The 17,957-nt window shown below is 39.8% G+C and overlaps 1 protein-coding gene across 9 annotated transcripts in view; it reads left to right on the top strand.

The window, feature by feature from the left end:
• UTRN (utrophin) overlaps window positions 1-17,957 on the top strand; it is a 943,118-nt gene that overhangs the window by 282,943 nt on the left and 642,218 nt on the right. For all 9 annotated transcript variants that reach the window (XM_089654601.1, XM_089654598.1, XM_089654599.1 and 6 more), the window contains 6 exons: window positions 861-1,006; window positions 4,339-4,551; window positions 6,081-6,194; window positions 6,625-6,780; window positions 9,642-9,812; window positions 16,232-16,411. In XM_089654601.1, coding sequence (XP_089510727.1) covers window positions 861-1,006; window positions 4,339-4,551; window positions 6,081-6,194; window positions 6,625-6,780; window positions 9,642-9,812; window positions 16,232-16,411 — 980 coding nt within the window. The remainder of the gene's footprint in view (window positions 1-860; window positions 1,007-4,338; window positions 4,552-6,080; window positions 6,195-6,624; window positions 6,781-9,641; window positions 9,813-16,231; window positions 16,412-17,957) is intronic.

The following is a 17,957-nucleotide window of genomic DNA, read 5'->3' as shown; positions in this document are numbered from 1 at the left end:
TTCTGCAGTAACATTTTCTGCCACAAGAGGGATTTACTGACAGCTTATGTTGTCAGCTACCTGCTGCTTTCCTTAAATACTTTCATTATTATTATTATATTATTATACAGGATTTATATAGAGCCAACAGTTTGCTCAGCACTTTACAATATAACCGGAGACAATACAGCAACAATACAGTTCAATACAAGAGGGATAGGAGGGCCCTGCTTCTTGGAGCTTACAATCTAAGAGTTTCATCATTTTGTTACATACAAGTTAATTTTAACAGACAGATAGTAAAAAATCAAGCATTTATTCTAGGTTTCTATCTCCTATTTACCTAATAGCATCACACAATATGATACAAATATTTTAAAATAATTGAAAAATATTATAGACTATAGTGAAAGACCCCACAGGGTGTATTTAATATAGGCAAATAGTCTGTTCATGTTGGTAGGGAATTTGCCCCAGAGTTGAAGGAATATGGTGAAGTTTCACTTTGCAAAGAATACCCAATCACATGGAAAGGAAATACAAAAAAACAGCATTTTGGCATTTACATGATTGGATGATGGAAGCTTTTGCGTTTACATGATTGAATGATGGAAGTTAGCAGAGCTTCAGCTCGCTCCCTATTGGTCCTTTGTAAATCAACCCCCTCTTCTCTAATTCCTCCACTAGATTTAGAACAGAGACTCTGACTTCAGACTCGAAGCATAATTTCAGTTTGTGTTTGGATACTTTCATTTAAGAAATTACATTAGCCGAAGTATGGTTTGCCTTAAACAGTGCACATTTTTCCATGAATGTGTACAGAAACTTTAGTTTTCATTCAGAATGTATTTACACAGTGCTGTCATGTTTTATGTTTACAGCCCTGGATCACCAGCCCAGCCAGAAGTATCTGGATACCCGGAGGTTGTTGAAAGAAACAATAGTAGAATGTCAACACAAATTACAATCACAACTAACAGGGCTCTGTGACCCTGCAACAGTTGAGCTGGCATTTCAACAGGAAAAGGTTGGTTTTAATGAAAATGTATGAATCGTTTCCTACCTCTTACGTTTTTTTTTTCAGCTGAAAGTCTAAAATCGTTTTGTCTCAACAAACAAAAGAAAATCAGGTTTCAAGTGCTTCAGCCACCTAAGGTCCAGTTGTTATGGCATTATTTTCCCTTTGACAGGTTTTCTATCTTTTTACAATGGGTGAAAATAATAGCAAACATTACCTGTATTCAATCAAGTATCCTCTATGATAATTTCATGTATAGTAGGATACCACTAGTACTGTATATTTAGAAAAATGTGTTTTTATTTTTGCCTCCTGCCTGTCTTCCCTGTCAGGTGAGTATTCGTACTTATTCCTTAACTTCCCTAGCCAAAATGAGCATTTAACCCATAAAATTCTCAGGTTCTCACTGCATGAGTAAATTTACCAGAAGCCCAGAGTTAAGCTGGCCAAAGATGTTTTGAATCTCAGCTGGTTCAGCAGGAATGGGCATGTGGGCAACTTAATGTACCCAAGTTAGTTGGTCGATCAACTTGGGTACAATCAGCCTGCCTGATTTTAAATGCAATTATTTCTAGCCAGAGGAGAACAGAATGTCTCTGCAGAAGGGATTTCCCCATCAACACTGCCTGACCATGGTTGCAGAAAAGAAATTCTCTCTGTTTTTGCTTTCTAGCTTCTTCTCTGCTGCTTAGTTCCAGTTTCTAAGGACTACATATCCCATGGTACTTTGCCACCTGCAAGTTATGATTCCAATACTGCCTCTGTCTCCTGAAACACCTCCTCTCGGCACCTCTGTAGTTCAGGATGCAGACTTTATGAAATGTGTGATACAGCAGTGCCTACTCACAGGACATAGTGAATACAAATCACATTTAAAGTGGAGTTCCACCTGAAAAAAAAATAAAAGTCAGCAGCTACAAAAACTGTATCTGCTCACTTTTAAAATACAGACACTTACCTGTCCCTCGGTCCAGCGGTGTCCTCACCACCACTGGTTTCACCGACTGTCTTCTTTCCCTGGCGCCGGCATCTTCAGTGTGGGCACTCGGCTGTGACAGCTTGCGGCTTCACAGCTGGGTGCCCACTGCACATGTGTGAGAAGCGCTGCACTTTGTGAATGGTCCCCTAGTCTTCTGGGGCCTGTCACGTGTCCCAGAAGACTACAGGAGGGAGGGGAAAGGACAAGTTCTGCTTCCATTTGCCTTAGGTGGTCGTAGTGGAAGTGAGAGTGGGTACCTGTCAAATTCAGGTACCCGTTCCCCAAAGGTGCCAATCCTTAATGGGGAGTGGGGGACAAAGACTTAAAGCGGAACTTCCCCTTTTGGGTGAAGCTCTGCTTTAAGGAAGTACATTTTTGGGGAGCTTCACAAAGTTTACAAACTTCAAGATAATTCAGATTAATAGGAGCGGAGTAGGCTAGAAATAATTGCAATACAATGTGGAAAATGAATATATAATTTTACATTATGTCCATATATACTCTTTAACCACTTACCCTCCAGAGAATTTACCCCGTTCCTGACTAGGCCATTTTTTGCGATACGGCGCTGCGTTATTTTAACTGGCAATTACGCGGTCATGCAATGCTGCACCCAAATGTAATATACATCCTTTTTTTCCCCACAAATAGAGCTTTCTTTCAGTGGTATTTGATCGCCTGTGCATTTTTTATTTTTTGTGCTATTAAAAAAAAAAGTCTGACAATTTTTGAGAAAAAAACAATATTTTTTGACTTTTTGCTATTAAACATGTCCAATTAAAACATTTTAAAAATTACATTTCATCATAAATGTATGCCAAAATGTATTCTGCTACATGACTTTGCTAAAAAAAATCCCAATACGTGTAAATTAATTGGTTTACATAAAAGTAATAGCATTTACAAATGGCAGTATATATACTGGGTTTTTTTTTTCTACTAGTAATGGCAGCAATCAGCAACTTATAGCGGGACTGTGGTGGGTATTCTGACATTGGGGGGAACTGACTTGATGTCACTGACATCCCCAGTGACACCAATACAGTGATCAGTGCTAATAAAAAGACACTGAGTAGGAAGGGGTTAACATGTGGGGTGAACAGAGGGTAAACTGTGTGCTGTTTTACTGTGTGCTGTGTGCGTTAGTGCTTCAGTGTAAGCACACTGCTTTGCATGGCTGTGCTGTACAAAGCCATGCATAGCAGTGTGCAGGAGCTGACAGGGGAGAGAACTGTATTGTTTACTTACAGTTCTGTCCCTCCGTTGGTAATGCTCCTCAATCTCTGGGTGCCGGCGAGTTACCACTGGCCAGGGCCCAGTGATTGACAGACAAGGCCGCAAACAGCGTCGTGGGTAGGGCACACACGTGGCTCGTGCGCACTCCCTACCCGGAAATGCGAAATCACGTATATATACATGATTTTGCTCACCCGTGCTGCCCTGTAGCAGTATTACTGCTATATAGCAGACGGGAAACGGTTAATAGGTCAAATCCCTTGTGCAGATTTTTCAGCTGTTCTCATCTATGAAAACTGGCTCATTGTTACAGTCAGCTAATTTTATCTCAATGAATGAAGTGTCATAATACGAAATGACAGAACTAACGGTACAAAGTTATGTTGCCATAGCAAACATATAGTGTAAACACCATAACTAAGCACACTGAATCTTCTCTCTGTCACTATGCTCTGTTTCGCTTATTAGCAGGAGGGAATTAAAGCTGTGTAGGTTCTATTTTTCCAGGCTCCTTTACTTTCCCATGTTTGTTTTGTAGTGCACTGTGCCCTATATGTAGTTTGCATAGAAGAAGAGGTAAATACATTTTTTTTTCTTGTCATTTGAAAGACACGGAACATTTTTAACCTTTTGGGTTATACTCCTGTTTAAAGGATTGGATACTGGCAAGCAAAAAGCTTTAGACCAGGATTAACCCTTCTACTACCAGCATGCCTCAGTTTTTTTTTATGCTAGTGTCCTAAGAAGATGGGCATCTTTTCTGCAGCTCTGCTGTGTTAAAGGTTAACTTTTTTGCCAGAACCCTTTTTCCTCCATTTATTTCTATCATCAATCAAGATTCTTATCTACGTCACTGCTGGAACTTTGCCTTTTTTGATTGCAGCTTTTTGGCGCGGTCATCCTTAGACTGGCTTTGGGAGTACTGCATCTGGAACCTGCTGGACTGGACATTGCTGGGATAACCTGGAAGTGGCCTGTGGGCACTGGGTTCAGTGTAGGGTGCTTTCTAGACTGTTCTGGTAAAAGTTAGCTGCAGAGTGTTTTTCAGATCTGAATCCACCACCCTTGCCCCAGCACTTCCTCTGTTGTATGAAATTGTTGGTTATAACTGCTCTCTTGTTTTTAGCTTCTTTTACAGACATTAGAAGCCCAGAAGGTGCAGCTCGATACAATGTACACTGAAACCAGACTCCTGGAGAAAAGAGCCCCAGAAGACAAAACAGCAGTATACATGAATGAGTGCCGGGATCTGGAGGAGCAGTGGAGCAGGCTAAGGAGTGCCTGTGCTGACCACCTATGTATTCTAGAGGATATAACTTCCAGACTAAAAGAATTTGAGGTAAGGCAAATAGAACGGCAATGTAACTAAGGCGTATTTAAAGTAAATAAAAAATCAAATTATCTCCTCCATCTATTATGTCATGGAAGCAGATAATGTCAATTTACTACTTTATAAGGATACTTATATGCACAGAGGATGCCCCAAAAATATGGTATGGTATGGAGTATGGTCCAAATGGCTGGCCGAACCCTCCACTGCCTCTAACATGCCACAACCTGAGTAATATTGCATTTTCATGCTATCTCTGTATTTCCTACTGGTCTTTGGGACATGGTACTAGCCATAATCTACACTAGTATGGGGCACTTAATATTCACACATTTATTTCTTAGTTGGTAGCGACAACCATGTAGGTGTCTCGGAGCTTCTTTTGGTGCAGCCTTGTTGTATTTTCTTTGGATGCGTGATTAACCTTCTCCACCCTTGCGAGGGTAGGACACATGTGAACCAATATTTATGTTCTTGTGAATATGCTCTCAATGTGTTAAAAAGTTAATAAAAAGATATTTAAAAGAAAACAAAAACAAATTATATTGCAGTTTACCAGCCCTTCGATGAAGTGACTGCATTTTTTCTCTTTTTTAGTTTGTTTTGGCCTGGTAATCCTAAATAAATAAATAATAACTTCCTGTCCTAGGCTGACTAAACTCACTTTCCACTGTAGTAGGCTTCAGGCACACAGTCATACAGAAGCCGTACAGCGTGCAGAACCTGCGTGATCACTTTCTTCAGAGTTGCAGAGCTGCTGTGTACAAGTGCCCATTGAGAGGAATTACAAGATGTGGTTGTACACGGTTATGCGCCAGGGGTTCCATTAAGAACATGCGCAGATATATTTGCTTCGAACGCAGTCAGTGTGAATCCTCTAATCCATACATTTGAATCCATACATCTGAATCCTCTAATGAATAACAGTTAATAGTTAAGAGATATTCAAATCCTTCACCACACTATCCAAAGCTAAGGAAAACTGTTTTTCTAGACATGTAAAACACGGTGTGTTGGACCTGTGCTGCAGCAATCTAAGCAGTGCACCCTGGATCACTAGTAATCTTTCATAGGTTTGTGTGCTGTTTATAGCATATGACTTGTGACATGCTTCCTGTGCCGCTGACTTGTTTTTAAAGCATGCTATCTATTAAGACTGCTTAATTACAAACAACAGTAGAACCAGGGTGTCAAATGTATAATCTGTGCCTCCTTTCAGGCGAAAGCATCTGAGCAGTTTGTGTGAACAAAAATTGTTTTCCACCTTGTGGCCTTTTTCAGGGTCAGCTAAGAAACATTTAGGGAGTCTATGGTTAGCATTTGGGGTAAAAAGCTCAAAATACCTTCAATCTGTTATAGCAATAAATGCAAAGAAGGAGTTTGTTGATTTGATGTTAAAAAGTATTTTTTAGATTACTTATAATCTTTGGTTACTTAAGGAGTCTCATTTTCAAATATACTGTAAGTATCAGTAATTACTATCTTCCTAGTTTTAGTCATATGATAATAATGTGCCTTGCTGTTTCATACACATCCAGGATAATTCCAAATCTGTACAGAAATGGATCAATGAAGCAAAAGATTTTGTGCTCAACCAACATACAGCCTCAGAGGATCCGGAGGCACTACAGGGACAGCTGGACCAGTGCATGGTAAGATATATAGGTTTACTGAATGAGTGAGGGGACATCCCTCTAATGTTATGTGCTAATATTTCTTTTTGATGTTATGTTATTATTTTGTAAGAATTCTACATCATTATACTCCAATGATATAGCATCTCTAAAATGCGCTACAGACAGAAACAAGGAGCCTGGAACCCTACTGTTTCTCTTTTACGCTCAAAAAATGCCTTTAGATTACTTTCTTTAACTTGTTGAAATTGTAATAACCAGGATACAATTCCATGCAGGAACACAACTGCTGCTCACAAAGCAGCTTTCTACTGGAAAATGATTTTAAGGGGACAGAGTAACCACATTTTAATATTTTAGAAGTTTTAATAGTTACGCTTGCTTTGTTCAAAGGGGTCACCTTTTTTCTTTTTTTTCTTTTTTTTTTCTTTTTTTTATTCAAATGTAGGCTCTTGTGAATGACATGGAAGTTGTAGAAGGATGTTTGAACAAGTTATCAGATGTGGAAACAGCATTAAGAAGCCATTCAGATACATTGATTCATACATGGGTACTACCAAGGCTTGCTGACCAGCAGGCACAATGGGAATTACTAAGTAAACAGGTAAACAAAAGTGCTATGTATCTAAATTAGCGAGGGAATTTCTTTGCTGGAGCCGGTAGATGAACAACTTTTGCACTAAAAGGAACACACCTCTTCTGAGATCACATTTTCTTAGACAAAACTAATTCTTGTTTTACTGGTTCTAACCTGTCTTAAGATATTGTGACAATGTGTAATTAAAGTATAACTAAAGGCAAAACATTTTTTGGACAGAGTGGAGATGAATTAGAATGCTTTTCAATTTTGATTGCGGTCTGTGCCCTCATTAAGGAAATTCACCCTCTCTACTTTCTCATTGAAAGTGATATTAAGAGAAAATCCCAAATTTTGTGTTGTCCCCCGAAAAGTAATAGAGGGAGTATCTTCTAATGGGCACACTAGTTCTGGTGACCTTGGGGTCCCCTTGAAAATTTGCATGGATTTCCTCTCACTTCCTGTTTGGCTATGGGACAGGAAATGAAGGGAAATGTCCGCAATTGGGCACAGATGGTGGAAAAAAATCTGACAGGGGTTATAATCCTCCCTTACTCTATCCAAAATGGAAAAAAAAGTTTTGCCTATAATTCTACTTTAAGTTTATATGAGATTTCCTTAATTATGCCAATAATGGTAAAAAAAATATGCTGAATGACTGTACAGGAAAAAGTCACCTTTTTCACTGCGCTTCCTATAGGAACAAGCCTGCTATGCCTAATGGTGTCTGTCCTTGATGCAGAATATGCAAAATATTCATATAGTTTATTATTTGGAATTAAAATATAACATTTGTTGTACATGTTTGTTGATCAATTTTTACACTGGCACTGAAAAAGAAAAAGTCAGATTAGCTACCACTCTGGGACTGGCACTTGAAGAATATGCAGTCAGTCACAGAATTTATGTAAATCATCTGGAGTCTGTAAGGTCCCTGCCCTGGTGTATCACAGTTAAACCAAATGAGATGTTGTGATTCCCTAAGCACATTTATTAGAGGTCTCAGGTTGAAAAACCTTAACCTCTGAGCCAATAGAATAGAGCTTCTTGTTCTTTCGCCCGCTGGACAATTTGTTCCTTTAAATGAAGATCCATAAAGCAGCATATAATATCCCTGGGGGTAGGGGCAGCATCTGTACCCTACGGTCTAAGAGCTCTATGGGCTTGTTTCAGGTCCATCAGTGTTTCCTGGGGATGCTCCAGCAACAAAAGATTGTTTATAGAGCCATGAGAATCTGATTGTGCTCTATAGATTCTGGTATCCCCCTAATTCATAGATTGCACAGACGACCACTGTTGTCCAGATCTTCCAGTCTGCAGTTCATATCTATGAGGTGATTGTCTAGCTGTGTTGCCACAAGCTACAAGTCCCGAATTTCAGTGTCTTAGCGGGTGGAGGGCTGCTCAATCTTGGAAAGGTGGTCTGCTACTCCCCTGATCCCTACCTTAAGCTCTGAGACAGCCACGGAGAGGACATTTTTGATGTCAGTGGCTATGGACTGCAAATTGGTCACCTTGGGTATCTGCTGAATTAGCGTCAGCACATTCTATGTGCCCATGCGAGCTCTACCCTATACTGAAGAAGCGAGGCTGCAGAGGGAGAAGAGCTGAAAAGGGACTCTTTTGGTGTGTCCTTTGGCTGGGTCTGGATAATATCTGGCAATTGGCATCCCAGGTGTGAATGAGGGCTCCTGGTATGTTGTAGAGGGCATTCTATTTTTCCCATTTTGAAGCCCGGAGTGGTGTGTAGAGCAGAAAGATCCCCTGAAGGCAGCGGAGATTCTTTCTCAAGTAGCCATCTCTGCTGCATGGTTATCTTTGATTAAGAATGCTTTTTTACCTGTCTATGCTAGAAAATCATAGGAGGTTTGTAAGAAAATGGAAGGATGGATTTTGACCACAGAAATACCATACTTCATTAGTTCTACTGCACTTAACCTCCCTGGCGGTATGATTATTTCAGATTTTTGGTGCTGAAAGCGGTACCATTTTTTTGCATGGAAATATGTATTTTTTTTATTGTAGGCTGTAATTTTTAGGAAAAACTCACTGAAATCTGTCCAAACAAGAGTCTAGTAAACATCCCGGGTATCATAAAATTTGAAACACAAAATCATAAATTATAATTTAATAAATAATCATAAAAATAATAAAAAATTTAATTCAATAATATAATCAAACCAAAAACACTGAAATGTGAAATAGAGCGCCAAGTTCGCACATCACTGAGCTTAGTCGCAAAATCGTTTTCAGTGTCTGATGACGAATTTCCCCCACGAATCATTATCACTCAATTCTGCAAGTGGTTCTGATTTACTATCGCTGTTCTCTAGCTGATCTAAACCGCTTTTGACCTAAAGGGACACTTTTTGGACGCCATGGACATTTCTCAGTTTCCAAGCAGAAAGAACAGACAAAATGCAGGCAGGGCGCAGGGCAAAGCACTAGGGACAATATGTATGTGAAATTGGTTGAGACAGCAATGTTTTACTAGGTAAAATGTAAAAAAAAAAAAATGACATTTTTTAAAATTTTTAAATTTCCCGCTGCCGGCGGCTGCGGCGCCCGTACGTCCCGACGTCACAGGGACAGGACACAGAAGCCGGATGCCGGCATCGGCCGGAGGAGATGGCCGGGGACGCTGCAGGGGACACATCGTGGGAGCGCAGGGTAAGGTAAGTGAAGAACACATGCCGGAGCAGTGCCTCAGGGTAAGCCCGAGTGTAGCTCGGGGTTACCGCTTTTGGTACTGAAATGTTACCCCGAGCTACACTCGGGAATACCGTCAGGGAGGTTAATAAAGTCCTTATATGGGTATAGTTGCTGCACATGTTGATCATCTTAGGCAGTTTAAATCTATTTATATCAAGTACATGTTTACTTTTCAGGTAATTCATCAGATGAACAGGTTATCTGAAAGTCAGGAGAAAGCTGTAAATTTGAAGAAAGACTTGGCAGAAATGCGAGAGTGGATGACACAAGCTGAAGAGGAATATTTGGAAAGGGATTTTGAATACAAGTCTCCTGAAGAACTTGAGAGTGCTGTAGAAGAAATGAAAGTAAGAAAGCAATGTATTGAATTCATATTTAAAGAGATACCTAAAATGTTTACGGAATAGACTGTTAATGTGAAAAGGTAGAAACAGTGCAGTCTTTCTATCCATCTGGCTATCTATATTTGTTTTCTAGAGGGTTGGCTTGAATCTGACCTAAAGGTGGTCAGAAATATGAGAGGATTTGAGCCTGATCAGGACAGGCCTAATGTGTGTTAGCACCAAGAGACCATTATGAATATTAGGGGATATTATATATGTTAGATATTGTCAAATGAATATATGTAGTGGATGTTGTCTGATCACAATTGTTTAACCCACGATAAGCTTGATATAGAGCAAAGGTCTCCAAACATTTTAAACAAAGGGCCAGTTGACTGTCCTAAGGCTTCAGGGGGGCCGAACTGTAGCCAGTGTAAGTAGAAAATGTACCAGCATCAGTGGGAGTTAACACTTCTTCACCATTGGTTTTAACAGAAGGAATAGTGCCCCGTTGTTGGCTTTAGCAGGAGGAACAGTGAACCATGGTTGGTATCAATTGCAAAAATAGTACTCTATCAATGGTGTCAGTGGGAGAAATAGTGCCTCATCATTGGTCTTAGCAGGAAGAATAGTACCCATCGATGGTATCACTGGGAAAATGAGTGTCCCATTAATGGTGAAAGTGGGAGGAATGGTGCCTCCTCATTGGTGTCAGTTGAAACAATAGTATCCCAAGGGATGTATAGATGTAAGCAAAGGGCATCTGGCCCCTGGGCCGCAGTTTGGAGACCACTGATATAGAGGTATCTGGCCATACTCTTTCTTTTTGCATCATGGGAGTAAAGCTGTATATTTTTGAAAAACAATACATCCAACTTCTTCCTATTTTCTATGGCCATTTTAAGAAGTATCCTGCACAAAGACAATTATTTTCATATGCTTTAAAAAAAAGAAACAAGTAAACCAAATCCAATATTTAAACAATGATTTAGTTTGGTACCACATTCTTGTGTATGGTGATCTGTAGATTGCTGCTTGTGTTTGTGTTTTATCAGCTGCCTTTATGGTAACTAATGATGGGCTGGCAACCAAAAGGTGGAAGAATCCTAAAGTTGGCCTGTGACGGGAGTGACTTTTGGGGGTGGGGGGACCTCTGTATCATCTCCCCAAATCATTATGTTTAACCCACCCTGTGCCTGTTTAAGGGTACAGGGTGTACATGTGAATGTCCCAGTATTGTGCATTTGTGTATTGTCCTTTGTCTAGGCCACATGGCTGTCCATTGTCTGTTTGCCATGTGCTACCCCCCATTGTGCTGTGTCTTCCTGTCCAGCCAACTATTATGGGATGTACTGTTTGTGTATTGGTGTGGGGGTTGGTCAATGTCCTTTGCCATGTGTTTCATCCCATTGTTCTGTGTCTTGATGGGATGGGGAGGGGTGATGATGTATTTCCTGTTCTTGGTTGTTTCCCCGCCCTCTGTATATATCCTGTTGTTTGTGTAAAATAAAGTAGAGTTGGCTTCCTGTTTTAAGAAGAGCTGGGTGCTGTCTTTTTCCTGAGGGATTTCAAGGGTGTGGTCCGTGGATGGTGTTCGGACAGGGGAAGCTGTGGTATAACGGAAAAACTCAGTGCCGTCTGGGTTCCGGTTCCGTTACATGGCCATACATGGATCAAAAAGTGGCCAGTTCAGAAGGAGCTGGACAAATTTTGATCCGTGTGTAGCCCTCTCTGCTCAACGACTGGCTTCTGTTGAATTGTCCTGCTGGAAAACTAGCATTTGATCAATGAATAACTTGTTAAAACTCATTTCCTACACATTACTAGTTATAAACATATTGCTATTAGTGCAGGGCTCGGTGATTTACTTGCAGCAAAAATGCTGTGATTAAATGAGAAGTATGGGGTTTAAAAAATAGTTTATAGGTGGATGCAGCATCGATACGATGTTGCATTTGTCCCCTGTTGCTTCCAAGACTGAGAACATAGCGATCAAAGACCACTGATCACTCGGTTCTCAGTCTTCAGTTAGCAAGAAGACAGTGACTGTCAGTCTCCGACTCTCTGGCTCTGCCCCTCCAGCGCTCATTGGAGCGTTGGGATGAGGAGGGAATGGGTTTGCTCAGGCTCTGAGGGGTTCACTGAATGGCTGAGCCAGCTACCAATCCAGGCATCTGGGTGGAACTCGACTGTAATGTCTGGATCAATCCAGAGCCTGGACCAGTTGAGAGACATCAGCCGACAGTGGGCTAAAGCTGAAAATGGGTCACAGGAGTGCAGAATGAACTATACTCCTGTGATCTATAGGAGAAGTAGGGCCAAAAAAGCTATGGCCATACTTCTCCTTTATATACTAGTGGGCTGAATATGAAGGGGTTGAGATTTCACACAATAAGATGGGTGACTATTCCCTTTAGTTATCCAGTCATGTGAGAACTTTTGGATACCCAATCATGTGCAGATGAGATAACTTAAAAAAAAATGGGGCAAACCACTTGATCTTTTTTTCTGCATTCGCTCCTCTATTTTGATGTGTTTCTAAAAAGGATATTTGCTTTTCACATGATAACTGAACTGACTATTTGCACAATTTATTGTGCTAAATTTTACAACTCTTTTTGTTGCCTCTGTTTGAGTTACCTATGACAACTAGAAAACTATTTTGACTTAAAAATACAGATCTTTATGTTAAATTCTGTTATTTAAAGCCACGCTGTCCACACACTGAGGGGAATTTACTAAAGTTGGTTCACTCAGAATCTGGTGCACCTGTGCATTGTAGCCAATCAGCTTCTAACCTCAGCTTGTACAGTTAAGACTAGGCAATAAAACATGGAAGCTGATTGGATTTTATGCAGAAGTGAACCTGATTGTGCACTCTCCAGCTTTAGTAAATAAACCTCACTGTCAGATTTTGATCTTTTGGGTTAGAAACATTTACCAACTCTGTAGTGTGAAGATCTACCTGCCTATATATAATCTGATCAAATTGTTTAGGTAGACCCTCATGGTTGGTAAATTGTGCTGGTCTGTAGATTACAATCTGTGCAGGGACAGTAACTGAGTGATCAGCTAATTATCAAATATCAACATGCTGAAATTTATAGGACTACAAAACATAAAGAGAAATCAGTTTTAGCTCTGTTATTTGTAATAAAATTCAGACAAACCAATGGGCTGTGGAAATCAGTGACATGGTTTTCTGTCGCTAGCTGAAAGTTCCCTTACAGCAGTATCTGTTATAAAGGAAAAAAAACCTCTTCTGTCTGAAGATTATGCTTGGGGACAAAGGTCCTGCTAGAATGAAATCCTATTCTAATTAGCTTAGTCTTCCTTGCTGTCATGAACTCTAAATGTGTCATAATTAGAGGTTTCTGTGCGTTTTCAGAATCTTTAGTTCCTACCTGGTTCTCAATATTATCTTTCATTATTTCCATTTTATGTTGCTACAAAATTATCTCAGTGAGAACATGGACATTCTTGCTCTGGAAATGTTATACTGAAAGTATTTGGGGTCACCCAAAAGCCTCCACATTAGTTTTAAAAGCAGAAATCACCTTGTATCTGCATATGTTTTCAGTGTCGCTGTTAGCAGAAATTACCATCTAATGGGATATAATAGCAGAGGTTATTGTGAATCAGAAAGTGTTTTATATATCAAAACACTAGATATGCTGGACTTTTCCTGTAAAAATATAATCAGTAATCACAATGCAAAAGTGAAAAATATTTGATTAGGGCATCGGTCTCAAAACAGCTGTGTGGATCAAAATTCCTTTTGAGCTTTGTCCTTCAAATCCAAGACCAGTGTGTGTATTAATGTATGTGTATAAGTGTATATACAGTATGCCGAGTTGCAGCTAAGATTTCAGGTGGCAAACAAAAAGGGAACTTAAAGAAGTACTACAATGTTGTAAACCAAAAGCAAACGTATTATATTGCAGCTTACCATTTCTTAGATGTAATGGCTGCATTAGTTTTCTTTTTTAGGCTTTTTCATCCTTTATTTGTATAATTTAGCTATGTGAAACCTTTATCCCAAATGGACAAAAACTGTTTGCTGTAACTGCTTATAAAGTATCAGCTGGAGTTTGGCTTACATTGTAACATGTACACAATGTATATTTAACACTACCCTCCCCCGACTGACAATGCTGCTGTCCAAAGATGCCCTATGCTCATTCATTCGGAATGGGGCACTCTAATACAGGAGGTGTGTTACTGGCCAGGTGAAAACAGAGGGGAAAAAAGCCTAAGAAAAGAAAGTTAATATAGACAGCACATCTAAGGATTGGTAAGCTGCAGTATATAAAATTTTTGGTTTTGGGTTTAATACTGCTTTAAAGTAGCTGTGAACAAATGTTATATACACTTTCTAATAGAGATTTAACTATGAAGACACCATAACTGCTTTTTCTTAGTTTATAGAAATGATCTTTCTTACCTTTTTACAAGGTTAATGAAAGTGTTGTCATGTGACCATGCATCTCTTCTTCCTGATAGTGGGGGTGAGGTTGCAGGACACTGTAGCAGACACACAGGGGTTGATTTACTAAAATTGAAGAGTGAAAAATCCGGTACAGCTGTGCATGGTAGCCAGTCAGCTTCCAGGTTTTATTGTCAAAGCTTAATTGAACAAGCTAATGTTCGAAGCTGATTGGCTACCATGTACAGCTGCACCAGAGTCTGAGTGCTCTAGTTTTAGTAAATCTCCCCCACAGTGTGCCTTTATTCCATAGTCTGTTCAAACTAAGGCAAGATGCAGGCTGTGGTTGAGCAGGGGGTGTGTGCCAGAGTCAGGCTGTGATTGGGAGGGGATGTGTGCCAGAGGTAGTCTGTGATTGGCCAGGGGCTGTGTGTCTGTACAGTGTCCTGTACTTCTGATTGGCCAGCCAAAGGATTCAAACTGTCCACACTAACACAGATCGATTAGCTTCTGTGCTTTGTGCGGTCAGTTTAGAACAAGGAAGAAAAGTGACTGGCAGGATCAGCCATGTACTTGAGATGGAAGAAGTACATGATGATTTATAAAATACACGTGTGAACACACACACAAAAAATGTTTAGGGTAACATACATTATAATTTCAGTTTTGTACTTTTAAAATTTGTTTTATTATATTTTGAATGACAATTGCGCAGTCATGCAACACTGTACCCATATGAATTTTTTAGCATTTTTTTTGAGACAGATAAATCTTTATTTTGGTGGTATTTATTCACCACTGGGATTTTTATTTTTTTTTGCTATGTAAATGAAAATGTCCAAATATTTTGAAAAAAAGTGTTTTTCTTATAAATTGCAAATAAATGATATTTCATCATACATCTTGGCCAAAATTTATTCCGTTAAAAAAAAAAATCTGTGTTTCAAAAAAATTTGTTTTATTATAGCCTTCCCACCAGTGGCTCCCGGGCCTTTAAAGAGGTTTCAGATGCCCGGAGGCTGAGACGGGCATTTCAGTCTTGTGACCGCTGTGATTAGCTGTCACAGCAGTCACATGATCGGAAAGCTCCCGATCTCAAGCTTTCCATTACCCGCCGGTAACTGTGCTGGTAGCGCAGGGCACACGCTCTTGGCATAGCATTGTGTACATTTTGGTATGCATATATGTGGCCTCTCTGCGTTAAAGCCCACCTGCTGAGAGGTCGCATATATACATACAGCCTACAGGAAGAGGTTAATAATCATTAATATCGTCACTCATTTCCATGTCATATGACAAATGCTAGTTCTTCAATAGGTCACACTAGGGCATGGTTAATCTCAATGTTAGCTCACGTCTGTGTACAACTGAGCTCATGCAATTGGTAAGCAGCCTACATCTGTAGATGAGTGACCCACATAAACAAAAGAAATTCCAGAGCCTGCATTCCCTGATATACATTTGTTAGAAAGCTCATTCTCTATTGATATAAATTAAAATAAACGAATATGCTTAACGCAGATTGATGTGTTTTCATACTTTTCTATTGATTCTACTGAAAACGCACGTCAGTTTAAGCAGATAGGTGTAAATGGAGCCAGAGTGTCCAGATTTATAGTCGGGGTGCCTTCCTTTATTCCTAGCTCCAGGCCACCATTTTACCAGCAAGGAGCAGATCAGAAAATTCCATAGCCAAGTCATTTGGTATAGTATCATTTATGCTAGGATAAACAAACATGTTTGCATTGCAGTTATATATTTCTTAGTGCATCCTCTATTATAAATTTGCATGTCCATCAAATGGTTGTAAACTTTTGACAATTACATATTGCTTTCTGCTCAGGAAAAAATTCTCAGTATCCCGAATGTAAATAATCTATTCAGAGTGGAGCCTCTGTTTCGTTGTAATGTCTTGGTATGAATAATGTAAACACTAGCCATAAGGAATGAACAATTACGTATTTTCGCTTTTATGAATGACTAGGTATATATGTTTACATATTGTTTTAATTTTTAGCGTGCAAAAGAGGATGTGTTACAGAAAGAGGTGAGAGTGAAGATATTAAAGGATAATATAAAGGCAATGGCAGCCAAAGGACCAGCAGGTGGCCAAGATTTGACATCAGAGCTCAAAGAGGTTCTTGACAACTATCAGCTACTTTGTAACAGAATTCGAGGGAAATGCCACACACTAGAGGTACTAATGATGATTATGATAATATTTTTACTTTTCATTTATCTGCTTTGAGGAGTTTTTGATACTTATTGGAAAGGTCTAGTTAGTATAACCAAGGGGCTTCTTCTGAGTGTTGTGTGCATACAATATGTACATTATTAATGCTTCTGCAAGCCAGAATTGTAAATTTTAGTGCTCATCCACACCTGTAACTGATGTCCACGCATGTTACTTTAGTATGTTGCTGTTACAGTAGCTTGAGGAACCTGGGTGAAAATGGGGCCTGTGCACAGGTGACCCATTAAAAGTATCAGTTGTTTGTATCACATGGGCCGAAAAATCATGCAACATCCCTATATCTGTATCACATATCAGGTGCTAGAGTGGTGTGATCCTTGTTAGCTGTAGCCTCCTTAGCAGTCTGATTATGTCCATATTTCTGTGCTCAAAGTGGTACATTTTTTTGCATGGAAATATGTATTTTTTTAATTGTAGGCTGTAATTTTTAGGAATAACTCACTGCAATCTGTCCGAACAAGAATCTAGTAAACATCCCGGGTATGTTAAAATTTGAAACACGAAATCATACATTATAATTTAATAAATAATAATATAATAATAAATTTAATTAAATAATATAATCAAACCAAAAACACTGACATTTGAAATATAGCGCCAAGTTTGCACATCACTGAGCAAAGTCGCAAAATCATTTTCAGTGTCTGATGACGAATTTCCCCACGAATCATTATCACTCAATTCTGCAAGTAGTTCTAATTTACTATCGCTGTTCTCTATCTGGTCTAAAACCGCTTTTGACCTAAAGGGACGCTTTTTGGACGCCATGGATGTTTCTCAGTTTCCAGGCAGAAAGAACAGTAAAAATGCAGGCAGGGCACCGGACAAAGCACTAGGGACAAAATGTATGTGAAATGCTTTGATACAGTAGTGTTTTTCTATGTGATTTTAGTGAATTTAGTGAATGTCACTTTTACAACTTTCAAATTTCCTGACGGTTACGTCCCCCGTACGTCCTGATGCTGCAGGGAACGGAACCCAGAAAACAGATGCCGGCATCTGCCGGAGGACATTGCAGGGGACACTGCAGGGGGGACATCGCGGGAGCGCAGGACAAGGTAAGTGAAGAAGAGATCCCGGAGCAGCGCTGCAGGGTATTCCCGAGTGTAGCTCAGGGTTACCGCTTGTGGTGCTGAAACTTTACCCCGAGCTACACTCGGGAATACCGCCAGGGAGGTTAAAGTGTTACTAAACCCACAACAGTAAAATCAGTCTGTATATGCAGTAAAGCATGCTTGTTATACTCACTGTGAAACCTAAGGGGTTAATCCTCTGCACTGTGTAAAAACACTGTTTGATCCTCCCCTTCTTCCAGTGTCCCCCTCTTATATCCTGATAAGACATATTGTGTGGAGCCACTCTGCACATTCTCAATTTGGTGTGTATTGCTAGAGAGGTTGTTTTTTTTCTTGGGAGAGTGCATGTGATTAGCACAGGGTTAATCAGCATTGTCCAGACAGAGGTCAGGGGTTCTGCATCCTAGAGCAAA

Source organism: Staurois parvus, unplaced genomic scaffold (genome assembly GCF_062004578.1).
Source record: "Staurois parvus isolate SC_StPar_1 unplaced genomic scaffold, SC_StPar_1.0 ptg000780l, whole genome shotgun sequence".
In the NCBI taxonomy this organism is placed as follows: Eukaryota; Metazoa; Chordata; class Amphibia; order Anura; family Ranidae; genus Staurois; species Staurois parvus.
This window is presented reverse-complemented; position numbering and strand designations above follow the sequence as displayed.